At 50.5% G+C, this 13,153-nt stretch overlaps 1 protein-coding gene across 4 annotated transcripts; it reads left to right on the top strand.

Annotated features, from left to right (window-relative positions):
* Nucleotides 1-4,712: 4,712 nt before the first annotated feature.
* On the top strand, nucleotides 4,713-12,752 carry LOC119707521 (BRI3 binding protein). Of its 4 annotated transcripts, none has more exons than XR_005258778.1 (4): nucleotides 4,713-4,950; nucleotides 5,790-5,892; nucleotides 7,398-11,466; nucleotides 11,655-12,752. XR_005258778.1 is itself a non-coding variant. In XM_038152635.1 (3 exons), the coding sequence occupies exons 1-3, from the start codon at nucleotides 4,750-4,752 to the stop codon at nucleotides 7,814-7,816; spliced, it is 723 nt and encodes a 240-aa protein (XP_038008563.1). In that variant the 5' UTR covers nucleotides 4,713-4,749; the 3' UTR covers nucleotides 7,817-12,752. The 4 variants fall into 4 exon arrangements, 1 of the variants encoding a protein (XP_038008563.1); XR_005258777.1 differs by having other exon boundaries at nucleotides 11,593-12,752; XR_005258779.1 differs by having other exon boundaries at nucleotides 7,398-11,783; nucleotides 11,908-12,752.
* The last annotated feature ends 401 nt before the right edge of the window (nucleotides 12,753-13,153 follow it).

Genomic DNA, 13,153 nt, shown 5'->3' with positions numbered 1-13,153 from the left:
AGCCAGGGGGGTCGGGCTCTGCTCCCAGGGAACAAGTGATAGCACAGAGCCTTAAGCTGCGCCAGCAGAGAGGTTTAGGTTGGACATTAAGAATTTCTTCCCAGAAAGAGTATTTAGAGACTGGAATGTAATCCCAGGGAGGTGGGGGAATCACGGTGTTTAAGGACAAGTCTGACGCGGCCCTGAGGGCTCTGGTTTGGATGACAAGGCGGAGTTGGGTGGCAGGCTGGCCCCGATGCTGGCAGCAGCGTTCCCCCACAGCCATGCAGAGAGGTTTAGGTCGGACATTAAGAATTTCTTCCCAGAAGGAGTATTTAGAGACTGGAATGTAATCCCAGGGAGGTGGGGGAATCACGGTGTTTAAGGACAGCTCTGACGCGGCCCTGAGGGCTCTGCTTTGGATGACAAGGCGGAGTTGGGCGGCAGGCTGGCCCCGACGCTGGCAGCAGCGTTCCCCCACAGCCAGGCCGTGGCCGCGCGCCCCGCCCGCCGCCGCCGCGCCCCTCAGGGCTCAGGGACGGGCGGGCCCGCGCTGCGGACGGATCCCGCGCGGCGCACGGCGGCCCAGACGCCGCCGCGTCTGATTGGCTGCGGCGCGCCTGGCCCCACATCAGCCCAGAGCGCGCTCTCCTCGCGGCTGGCCCGACGGGGGAAGAGCCGACGCCAGCAAGGACCAATCAGCGCAGAGATTTCTTAAGGCCCACTCCCTGCCGACCAATGAGCGGCCGGATCAGGAGGAGGTGTGCCCAATCAGAGGGGCGCTCTCATTCCGCTCGGCGTGAGGGGCGTGAGGGGCGGGGGTCCCTCCGCGGCTCCCCTCAGCGCCGAGGCGGTGCCGAAATTGCCCTTTTTGGATAAAAAAGCGCAGCCTCTGAATCGATTCGGCTGGCAAAGACGCCGGAGGTCATCGATTCCAACCGATGACTCAACAGCACCCTGTCATCAACCAGACCGCGGCAGTGAGCGCCTCATGCAACCTTTCCTGAAACACCTCCAGGGCCGTCATTCCCGCACCCTGCCGAGCAGCCCACTCTAATGTCTCAAACACCATTTCTGCCAAGTGTTTCCTCCTAAAAGCAGCAGCAAAACTGCAGCTTTCTCCCACCCAAAGCAACCTGAACTCCTAAAAAGAAAATGAGCAGCTAAATCACCAGAGAAGGGACCCAAAAACCCTCTTGCTGAGCTGAAAAAGGTGTAATTTAGAAAGGACTGACCTGGTTACAGCTCAGGGAGGAAGGGAAATGACGGATTTGCTGATAAAACTGGGGTTTTGGGAAAGCCTGATAGCACTTTCTCACTTATTAGCAGCAGTTTTACTGTGTATCCCTCCTTAAGAGGGGCTTATGGATCCATGTTCCCTGCCTTCACTCCAGTTTTCCCTTATCCAAACCAGTTTTTCCCTCTTTCAAAAGTGACTTTGGAAAAATCAGAAGTAAAGGAAGGAAAATTAAGCAAACCTTTAGTGAGAAAAGGGGCATTAACAGGACTGCAGTGACTATTGCAATTAGTTTGGAGACTAGATTAGGGGGAGGAAAATAGCCTGAATAAGATTAACCGGAATTGCCCATTCCCAAATCTTTTTAAGCCTGGCCTTATGCCTGCTAATAGTAATAACAGGGTAGAGATGAAATCATGTTTTCTGCCTCAGATGAGATTAGGGGCTGTTCTAAAGATGCTTCAGAGCTGAAGAGCAGCAATACTGCTGATGGCACTACCCTGCTGAGGGCTCTGAGGTAACCTGGAGTCACCTGCAAGACTAAATCGATGAAATGCCAGGATCTATGAGATAAAAGTTTTGTAATAATACCTCAGGGCAATCTCTGCAATACGCCAAGGCCTGACCATGATCCCTTGAACCAACAACTGGATTAAGATATCTAAAGATTTTGGAAATTAAAAAAAAAAAAAATCCTATATTCAGAGCATCAGCCAGCTGGTTAATGAGTCTGGATAAGAAAAAGAAATTCCTGGCTCATTTGATGTCCATGGAGTACAAGAAACCAGAATCAAAATCAAAGGTGTTTGGAGAAAGGGAAAAAGAAATAAAAGGAAAAAGGATAAAGGAAAAGGAAAAGGAAAAGGAAAAGGAAAAGGAAAAGGAAAAGGAAAAGGAAAAGGAAAAGGAAAAGGAAAAGGAAAAGGAAAAAGGAAAATGAAAAAGGAAAAGGGAAAAGGAAAAGGAAAAGGGAAAAGGAAAAGGGAAAAGGGAAAAGGAAAAGGGAAAAGAAAAATAAGAAATGTTGACACATTGCAAGAAAAACCTCATGGGGAGACCATTAAGGAAAAAAGGCCTAAAATGACAAATGGCCATAAAGAGATCAGCTATGACAGCTTGAGGCTGTGAGATGAAGCAAAGACAGAAATATAAGGGTCAGTGAGGTTAAGAACTGTAACATCAGCTGGCTTTCTTTAAGGTCGTGCCACTTTTTTAAGCATAATGATGATTTTAAAAGAGAGAACCCTGCAGTCTGCTAAAACTCAGACACCTAGAAGCCCCCATTTTTTTTCTAAACACTGCTCAAATTGTCGTTAAATCTCTATTTCTAGTTCATGCTTCCTCTGTACAGTGAGACCCTCACCAGAGGACCTTTCCAGAAAGCTCCCAGCTCTCCTCACCAAGAAGCTGAGTGTGGCTGAGATCTGTGTTTCATGCCGTGATGCAATGTATTCTTTGAGCAGACACTGTTTCATTTATTTAAACGAGGAGGGTGAAATACCACATAATTTCATAAGAGCTGGGCATTTGGAGAGATAAACTCACCTGAAATGGACTCATTGAGACAGGCCAAAATATCAATGAAATACCAGGAAAGTTTCCCAAATTGTCCTGACCTCGTGCAAAGGACAGCCACTACCACAGGTCTCTGGAACCCTGTGGAGAGCAGAGGGGAAGACACAACAGGCACTTTGGAGAAGGGATTTTCAGGGGACTCCTCCACAGAAATTCACACCGAGAAACAGAAAGTTCCCAAATTTGCACACACAAGACCCATTGAACCACAAACAGCACAAGGGAAGGCCATGCCAACTGGAGGCAAAGCTAAGAAATATTCCAGGCACAGAAAGCAGCACTCATGACAGCTAATTATCATCAAGGTTTTTTTGTATCACGTAACGTGCAAGAAATGCCCCAGAAGCTGACATTTAGCATGTGCTCAGAGTATAAGCACATCGTGGAATTGACAGGAACATCCTAAGAACCTCCAAAATATCATCAGCTACCAACCTGTTCTGGAAGAGCACGAGGCTTCAGACTGTACATGGATATCAGCAGATCAGCAAATCTTAAATGAAAGCAAAACTTATAAATATATAAAGCATCTGTATCCTGCTGAAATCGAATCCTAAGTACCTTCCTGGATGCGGGCCCAAGCCTTCCAGGGCCAAATAGAAAACAATGCTGAAATGTCTAGGCCGTTCTGCTAAATGTGAAAATAAGTGCTTTGGCCAGACTAAAACTGGGAAAAGGGCCATAGCAGAGATGTCTATATTCTAAACGTCTGCTCAGCTAGCAGTCCTAGGCTGAGCCACACGGTTTGAACACCAAGAACATGGAGTATAAAATCAGCTCCCACCGTCTCTCCTCATAGGAGATGCTCCAAACCCCAAATCATCTTTGTGGCCTCTGCTGAACCCTGTCCAGCAGCTCCTTATCTCTCCTGCACTCAGCAGCCCCAAGCTGGGCACCATGCCCTGTGGAGGCTGACCTAGAACAGAGGCCAGACGGAGTTAAAAGAATAAAGCAGGGATTTATTAGAAGGCCTCCATGGATCCACCTTGGGCAGCACTAGAGCCCAGCCAGGGCTACACCCAAAAATGGTCACCAAAAAGGATGACTGGTTGGGGGGTCTCACAGTTTTGTAAGTTCTGCTCCATTTGCATATTGGAGTTACTTGTCCAGTTATAGTTTTAGCTTATGAAGTCCCATGCTGCTTGTTCTTCTCTTTTCATTCCACTCTTGTTTATGCTCTTGGGCCTGAGATTTGGATCATTTATCCTTGGTTCCCAGCTAGAGATGGAATTGCTTTGTCTACCTATTCTGTGAAGAGACCTTACTAATATGAAGCCCAGACCTACACCCTAAAGGGGCACAGCATCTGTAAAACGTAAAAGCTAAACCTGCGGCACCAGGCACAGCGCTCGGGCCGCGTGTCTGTGGCGGAGCAGGGGGCAGCACCCGCCGTGCCGCTCCCGGGAGCTTCACCCTAAAGCACCACAGACCTACACCTCAAAGCACCAGACAACTACACCCTAAAGCACCACAGACCTACACCCTAAAGCACCAGACAACTACACCCTAAAGGGGCACAGCATCTGTAAAACATAAAAGCTAAGCCTGCGCACCAGGCACAGCGCTCGGGCCGCGTGTCTGTGGCGGATCAGGACCCGCCGTGCCGCTCCCGGGCGCTCCCCTCAGGCCCTTTCCCATTCCCGCCGCTTTCCCCGTGATTTCCTCCCGCCGTGCCGCTCCCGGGCGCTCCCCTCAGGCCCTTTCCCATTCCCGCCGCTTTCCCCGTGATTTCCTCCCGCCGTGCCGCTCCCGGGCGCTCCCCTCAGGCCCTTTCCCATTCCCGCCGCTTTCCCCGTGATTTCCTCCCGCCGTGCCGCTCCCGGGCGCTCCCCTCAGGCCCTTTCCCGTCCCCGCCTCTTTCCCCGCGATTTCCTCGCCCCGCGGCAGCCCCGCCCGTGCGGGCGCAGTTGCGGAGCGCGGCCGGCGGGCGGCGCTGCGGCGGGCGCGGCGGGGCGGCCATGGCGGCGGCGCGGCGGGTGCAGCTCCGGGGGCCGCTGCTGCTGCTGCTGCTGCTGCTGCTCGGCGCGGCGGGGCCCGGCGCTCGGGCCGCTCGGAGCCGCGGCGCCGACCGCCAGAACAGCCTCCGCCGCGCCGCCAGCGGCCTCTACCAGGGCGTCAGCGGCCTCTTCGGCGAGGACAACGTGCGGGCCCTGCAGAAGGTGAGGCGCTGCGAGCCCCCCTCCTCCTTTCCGGCTCCTTCGCTTCTTCTCCCCCGCCTCGCTGCTCCGGCGGTGAACGGGCGGCTCTGGGGCCGCAGCCCCGCGTCCCCTCGGGCCGGCTCGGTGCTCGGTGCCGTCCGGCCGTGGCCTCGCCCCGGTGCGCGGCGGCGGAACGGCCGGAGCGCTGCTGTGGGGAGAAAAACGGGAGGCCAGGCTGGGCAAAACTGGGGGAAATAGCAGCTAAACGCTTAAATAAAGGTGGTGCGAGGTGGGGGAGCGGCCGGGGCCGCTGGCTGGCGGTGGGCGAGGAGCCCTCGGGCTGGAATCCGGTCTGGCTGCAGCAGCAGAGCATCCTGTGCTCGTGGGGCCGGCGGAACTCGCGGGAGAGCGGGCGAGTGCGTTCCTCCGTGCCTGCTTTCCTCAGGCTGTAAGAAATTCCTTTGGATTGACCTCTGAGTACACCTGAGACATTGGCGTGTGATGCTGGGGACATCTCTTAGTAGCTTGGTAAAAGGAATTCTTTGGTTTGCTTTGCCAGTTGTTGGCAATAGTGTTTTCTCTTATCTTCAAAACGATAGTAAAGGCAATAAAGTGCATTTTAAAATCCTGCCAACATATACATTTACATGCCAAAATACCTACAATAACGATAATTGCAGTGCATAAATTCGTGATTCACAGAGTTAAAAAATATGTCAGATTTACAGTTTTTCCCGTGGGGACTACAAAATAATCTGCAATTCTTGCTTAATGAATTATAATTCTACTCCTGACGAATAAGTCTCAAAGCGATACTTTAGGAATTGAGGATTTTTTTAATTTTCAATTTTATTTCTCAGTTTTTCTCAAGGTTGACAGAGAGGTTTGTCAATGGGGTGGATGTTTTAATGGACACATTCTGGAGAATATGGACTGATTTGTTAGATGTTCTTGGAATTGATGGTAAGTGTGATGCCTGCTCACCCTTGAACTGTCTCAGCCTGTATCAGTGTTTACAAGCAAATGGGAAAACAGTTACATTTTATCATGCTGCTTAAACATCCATCCGTGGTGTGTGTCTCTGTTTCACATGGCTTTGATTTTCCTGTTAGTATCTTCAAACAAGAAGACTGAACCCCACCATTCCATTTCTGTATGTGTATCTACAGGATGTGTGTGGAATGAGTTACCAGGCACAGTTGGTTCCTTGGTGTCATCATTAAATGGATTCACACAGCCAGGAACGGTGCAGGGGAATCAATGAGGACTAGAGAAAGGAAAGATGCAGTTGAGAGCCTTTAGAGTGTCACTTTTACAAAGCAGAATCTGTAGCCCCAGTATGAGTTTTGACCTCAGGCTCCACAGAGGTTTGTCTTTAAAGAGCCTTTAGCACCTTTCCTGGAACGAATTCAGTTGAATCCTTGGAGCTGAGCCAGTGATTTGAAGAAGGTTCATCCAGAAATAGGTGAACCAGCTTTACCCTTTACTTCACAAAACACAGCCATGATGTGACCCCACTGCTGTGGGGGTTTGACCCTTTGGAGCTGTGCTCATGTTTTTGCCCCACTGCTTGTGGCTTTGGGGAGCTGTGCCTGTGTTTTTGCCCCACTGCTGTGGGGATTTAACCCTTTGGAGCTGTGCCTGTGTTTTTGCCCCACTGCTGTGGGGCTTTGGGGAGCTGTGCCTGTGTTTTTGCCCCACTGCTATTTGGGTTTGACCCTTTGGAGCTGTACTCAGTGGTTTTGCCCCACTGCTGTGGGGCTTTGGGGAGCTGTGCTCATGTTTTTGCCCCACTGCTGTGGGGCTCTGTGGAGCTGTGCCTGTGTTTTTGCCCCACTGCTGTTTGGGTTTGACCCTTTGGAGCTCTGCTCATGTTTTTGCCCCACTGCTGTGGGGCTCTGGGGAGCTGTGCCTGTGTTTTTGCCCCACTGCTGTGGGGCTCTGGGGAGCTGTGCCTGTGTTTTTGCCCCACTGCTGTGGGGCTTTGGGGAGCTGTGCCTGTGTTTTTGCCCCACTGCTATTTGGGTTTGACCCTTTGGAGCTGTACTCAGTGGTTTTGCCCCACTGCTGTGGGGCTTTGGGGAGCTGTGCTCATGTTTTTGCCCCACTGCTGTGGGGCTTTGGGGAGCTGTGCCTGTGTTTTTGCCCCACTGCTGTTTGGGTTTGACCCTTTGGAGCTCTGCTCATGTTTTTGCCCCACTGCTGTGGGGCTCTGGGGAGCTGTGCCTGTGTTTTTGCCCCACTGCTGTGGGGCTCTGGGGAGCTGTGCCTGTGTTTTTGCCCCACTGCTGTGGGGCTCTGGGGAGCTGTGCCTGTGTTTTTGCCCCACTGCTGTGGGGCTCTGGGGAGCTGTGCCTGTGTTTCTGCCCCACTGCTGTGGGGCTCTGGGGAGCTGTGCCTGTGTTTTTGCCCCGTGCTCCCTCAGCCCACGTTCATTAACATCCTGTACATTTCCCTTTGTTTTCCAGCCTCCAACCTGACTCATTATTTCAGCCCGGCGGCGATTGCCAACAACCCGACCCGCGCCCTCCTGCTGATCGGTGCCATTTTGCTGGCCTATTGGTTTTTATCTCTGTTCCTTGGATTCTTCTTCTATCTCCTGCACATGCTGTTTGGCCGCTTCTTCTGGATCGCCAGGGTGGCCCTGTTCACCCTGTCCTGCGTGTACATCCTGCAGAAGTACGAGGGCGACCCCGAGCACGCCGTGCTGCCCCTCTGCTTCGTCGTGGCCGTCTACTTCATGACGGGGCCGGTTGGGTTTTACTGGAGGAGGAACAGCAACAGCAGCCTGGAGGAGAAGATGGATCACCTGGATAGTCAGATCAGACTGCTGAACATCCGCCTTTCCAGGGTGATTGAGAACCTGGACAGGGGCTCTGAGCAATGAGCCAGCCCCCGCTGACCACTGTACACCAGCTCTGGAAAAATCCTAAGCACTGTCTCATCCGAAGTTACAAAGCAACAAAACATCACATGGTAAAAAGTGTGCAAAGTTATAACTTTTCATCGTGTCTAAGACTAATTTATCTAGGTTAAACACTCAGCTGTTAGACTTCTAGGAGAAAGAAAAAACATTTACAAAATTCAGCTGTATATTCAGAGTTTTATCCAGTACTAGAATTTTCTCAGTAGATAAACGCTTACTTTTACAAGCATTTAAAAACATCTTTTGTAAAGTTTTTATAAAAGCAAATTGAGTAGTCTTTCAGATATTGAAATTGAGTTAAACATATGCAAATTTGACACTTTAACAGTTAAAAAGAAAAAAAAAAAATCTCAAGCTACCAAGCACTTCCATTGAGAAGTAACTGCTGTGGGTCCATATTTTTATTCAGAGTTGTGAATGTTTTTGTGTTTTTGTTGGCTTATTTCATTGCCTTGAAGTTGCCTTTCATAGAGTATCAGATGAGGAATTTTCTGGTATCCAGGCCAAAAAATTCTCACCGTAGCTTTTAACAGGAGGTGGGGAATGAGGGAGAAGGAAGATCTGAAGTCCTTAAATGCCAGTCCAGTGTGAGGAAGCACACGCGTGGCGTTCTGTCATTGCATTTCATCCCCAGAACTTTAATTTGTTAGTGTCGGGAAGGAAATCTGCTTTAGTAAATTGGCACAGAAGGAAGATGTAGCGTCACAAATCGTAATTCATATTCGATCTGCACAGTGAAGCATTTTCCAAGCTTAAGTGCATAGAGTAAAGCATGGTTTTTAATCTCAGGACCCACGAACCTTCTCAGAAAAGGCAGCAGTTAAAACTCGTGCAAATGTATTGTTGCTTAAAGCTTTCTCAGGACCAATCAGCGGCAATAAATTCTTCAGGAAGATCTGGATTTTTTTCTAAAATTACAATAGTTTTCTAGGAGCTTTTTGCTTGAAGTCTATGTCCTCATTAGCTTTTGGGGAGAGGAGTCACCTTTAAGAGGAGGGTGTAGGGAACGGTTCTCTTTCAAAGCAGTGGAGCTTTGGAGCAGTTTTCTTTTGCAGGATTTCCGTGTTTCTTAGAACTAACGAGCTTGGTAGGGCATCACTGGCTGTGCTGGTTTACTGAAACAAAGGGAACCTCAGGGAAGGAAGCCTGGAATGTGGTTTCACCTGGAAACAGCAGCATCCAAGGACACAGATGTGAGGAGGGAGGGGAAGCACCTACCCCTGGTGATGAGCACAGTTCTGATACCAGCAGGGGTAGGATGGAGCATTCCATATTCCATAGGGTCCAAACAAACTACTGCATCAAAAACGCAACAAAAATTGGTCTGGGATGGGGCCTGGCTACAAAGCAAGGGAACCAGGAGGAGGAGGAGGAGGTTCCCCAGGTGTGCCTCCAGTGCCAGCTCCAGTGGGACAGGCTGGGGCAGCTGAGCACAGCTTGTTCTCCCACTGGGCAAAGCTCCTGGGTGTGATGCTTAACTGAATGTAACTGTGGGGCGAGTTTTATTTTTCTCTTTATGCTGAAGTTTAATGTTCTTCTTGAAATGTGTGTGCTACTTGCCTAAACCTCTTTGGGTCTGCGTGTGGCATTTCCACGGGGGTTCTTTTGAAATCCATGTTAATGGCCTTGACTCCTGGTGATCACTTCGGTTCAACACGGTTGAAGTTCATATGCACTTGGCGCGGTTGGAATGCATTTCCATTTTTTATGTCACCTGTAAATCCCCCTGCACCCCATTTATTAACAAGTACATGGTTTAGAGTTGTTAAGTAACTGGTTATCACAGCTTAAAATCGTTCCTGTGATCAGAGAGGGACTATGCCAACAAACAGTCCGTTTTGTCAAGCTGAAAACGACAGTAAATTCCTTTTTTCAGCTCATTTTCCATAGTGTTACAGAGTCTTCCCTGCAGGCTCAGTTCTCCCTACTGTTGTGCACAGAGGACTGGGCTAAAACTCCAACCTGGAAATTAGGAATTGACCGGTAAAGCTTGTCAGGTCTTGATGTGTTTTGCCAAATGTGAGACCTGAGGACCAAAGTTTGCAAACCTTGCTCGTGTCAGTGGCTCCATTGCATGGGTCAGTTTGCATAGATTGTATTTTGTGTAATCCGTATTTAACGTTACAGTTAAAAATACTGAACATTTCTATATTAAGAGTTGTCTATGATAAAGATTTCTTTGAAAGTATTATATGAAAGTTAATTTGGATTATAGTTTCTCCCTGTCTCACTCTAATCATTTATCTTACTTTTGTAAAATCAGCCCTCCTGTATTAATACTCTTTATTTCGATCACCCTGCTGCTTGAAAAATGGTATTTTTATATTTACTTGCATCCCATGTATAGCAAAATGTTATGTGAAAAGCAGTATATATAAAATTGGGTATTTTTAATCAGTATTTTTCCCAGCACTCAGTTTTCACGTTAGTCAAATTCAGAAGTAATGATTTTTTAAAAGCACAATCTAATCTTCAAAATATATATATATAAATATATAAATATATACTTTAAAATGCTCTGTATTTTTAAACATGCACTGTAGTGAAAGCGCTTTTGGGGACATGAATGTGGTATTGTATTTAATCTCTTTCAACTTTTGTAAATACCTTTTACAAGTATTTTCCATACTGGGCCATCTGATTTATCCATGGGCTTTTCTGCTGTTTTTTAGAAACCCGTGCCAGTGGCTGCCCTGCTTTTGTGTCCACAGAGCATCTCAGAGACAGGCAGGGCTCTCTGTCACCTGTGGGTGAACTGAGCCTGGCAGGTGACACCTGCAGGGGTGGCCCTGGAGCAGCCCGTGGCAGTGGCACCTCCAGGGTGGCACTGGAGCAGCCCTCAGCAGTGGCACCTGCAGGGGTGGCACTGGAGCAGCCCTTGGCAGTGGCACCTGCAGGGGTGGCCCTGGAGCAGCCCTCAGCAGTGGCACCTGCAGGGGTGGCCCTGGAGCAGCCCTCAGCAGTGGCACCTGCAGGGGTGGCCCTGGAGCAGCCCTCAGCAGTGGCACCTGCAGGGGTGGCCCTGGAGCAGCCCTCAGCAGTGGCACCTCCAGGGTGGCACTGGAGCAGCCCTCAGCAGTGGCACCTGCAGGGGTGACATTGGAGCAGCCCTCGGCAGGTGACACCTGCAGGGGTGGCCCTGGAGCAGCCTTCAGCAGTGACACCTGCAGGGGTGGCCCTGGAGCAGCCCTCAGCAGTGGCACCTGCCCAGGGCAGGGATGGCACGGGACACCCCTGGTAGCTCCTGCTTTTTGCTGTGACTTCATGGAGCTCTGCCACAGCCACGCCTGCAGTGCCCTGCTGGGAGCTGCTGCCGGGGCACAGGTGACACAGGGACAGTCCCACCTGGCTGCTCCTGCAGGACAGATCCTGCTCCTGCACCGTCCTGTGGCCACTGGAGAAGCCATCCCCGTGTGAGCAGCTGGCACGAGCGCCGAGGAGGGGCTCTGGCTGCCGGGGTCGGGAGCTCACCGGGGTTCCAGGGGTTTTCACCTGCCTGCTCTGGACCCAGCTTTGCAATCCTGCAGGGTTCTTCCTGCTCTCGAGGGTTTTCAGCTGCCTGCTCTGGGACTCAGCTTTGCAATCCTGCAGGTTTCTTCCCATTCCTGAAGGTTTTCACCTGCCTGCTCTGGACCCAGCTTTGCAATCCTGCAGTGCTTTTCCCATTCCTGAAGGTTTTCACCTGTCTGCTCTGGAGCCAGCTTTGCAATCCTGCAGTGCTTTTGCCATTCCTGAAGGTTTTCACTGCCTGCTCTGGAGCCAGCTTTGCAATCCTGCAGTGCTTTTCCCATTCCTGAAGGTTTTCACTGCCTGCTCTGGACCCAGCTTTGCAGTCCTGCAGTGCTCTCTCTTCCTGCTCTCGAGGGTTTCCAGCTGCCTGCTCTGGACGCAGCTTTGCAATCCTGCAGTGCTTTTCCCATTCCTGAAGGTTTTCACTGCCTGCTCTGGAGCCAGCTTTGCAGTCCTGCAGTGCTTTTGCCATTCCTGAAGGTTTTCACTGCCTGCTCTGGAGCCAGCTTTGCAATCCTGCAGTGCTTTTGCCATTCCTGAAGGTTTTCACTGCCTGCTCTGGACGCAGCTTTGCAGTGCTGTCTCCTGCTCGGGCAGGGTGGCTCCTCTGGACGCACGCAGCTGTAGATACCCGTGTCCCGTGGAATGTGACGCTTTCCCAGTGGTTTTGGGTGTCAGAGTGCAGTGTACAAAGCTGGTGTAGCTCAGTGCTGTACTTCTAGCGCGTCCTTCACTTCGTGGTTTGCTTCTCAAGGCTCGTTGCGTCGTCGCTGTGGAAAATAGACCAGTATCAACCTTAGCTCTTCGGTGGTGTAGAAGTGTTTAAGTGTGGTTTGCCTCACGTACCGATCCGTATTTGGCAGCTAATGGCGTTAAGTGACCATGAGTTCTCTTTGTCTGGGTTGGAAAATAAAAGGTTTTATTGTATCCGCATGTATTTTAAACTTTTTGGATAATTCCATCGACCTGTGATGACGGCACATGTACAAACCGATTTTTCCTTTTATTCAGAAGTTCTCTTTGCTGTGGTAGCACGTGTTGTTGGCACTGATGGTGGTGATTTCACATCCTGTTTCGTACATCAGGTTTCACGATGGCAGTGTTTAAGTTTGTACAATTGTTCATGTAAAAATGATCTGGTCTGAAGAGATGCCGTGCGTTCGCTTCTGATCCTAGACACATACGAGATCCTGCTGGTAATACTGTTAAGTAGTTACGACTGTACCAGACTTATTTTTTACAGAGCTTTACATGCCTTTATTTATTCCTTTATCGGACCATCCAAACCATGTACTCCGTAGTTCAGTATTTGTAGACCAGTTTCACAAATCAACTTAAGGTATTGTGGCAAAGCTTCGAATAAATGTTTACTGAGACTTTGCACTGAGCTGCGAGTGCCTGCTGAGGCTCTGAGGGGTGGGGTGGCACCCCTGGGATCCATGGGATGGGATGGGAGGGAAGAGGTGGGGTGGGATGGGATCCATGGGGTGGGATGGGATCCATGGGATGGGATGGGGTGGGAGGGAAGAGGTGGGTGGGATGGGATCCATGGGGTGGGGTGGGAAGGAGTGGGAAGGAATGGGAGGGAAGGGGTGGGATGGGGTGGGATGGAATAGGAGGGAAGGAGTGGGGTGGGATGGGATGGAATAGGAGGGAAGGAGTGGGGTGGGATGGGATCCATGGGATGGGGTGGGAAGGAGTGGGAAGGAATGGGAGGGAAGGGGTGGGGTGGGATGGGATGGAATAGGAGGGAAGGAGTGGGGTGGGATGGGATCCATGGGATGGGGT

Source organism: Motacilla alba, chromosome 15 (assembly GCF_015832195.1).
Source record: "Motacilla alba alba isolate MOTALB_02 chromosome 15, Motacilla_alba_V1.0_pri, whole genome shotgun sequence".
NCBI classification, from domain to species: domain Eukaryota; kingdom Metazoa; phylum Chordata; class Aves; order Passeriformes; family Motacillidae; genus Motacilla; species Motacilla alba.
This window is presented reverse-complemented; position numbering and strand designations above follow the sequence as displayed.

What these genes read in the sequence shown, in the direction of transcription:
- LOC119707521 (XM_038152635.1), top strand. Translation starts at nt 4,750, where the DNA reads ATGGCGGCGGCGCGGCGGGTGCAGCTCCGGGGGCCGCTGCTGCTGCTG. An exon ending in ACGTGCGGGCCCTGCAGAAG is followed by an intron (nt 4,951 to 5,789) that starts GTGAGGCGCTGC and finishes TTTATTTCTCAG; the next exon opens with TTTTTCTCAAGGTTGACAGA. An exon ending in AGATGTTCTTGGAATTGATG is followed by an intron (nt 5,893 to 7,397) that starts GTAAGTGTGATG and finishes TTTGTTTTCCAG; the next exon opens with CCTCCAACCTGACTCATTAT.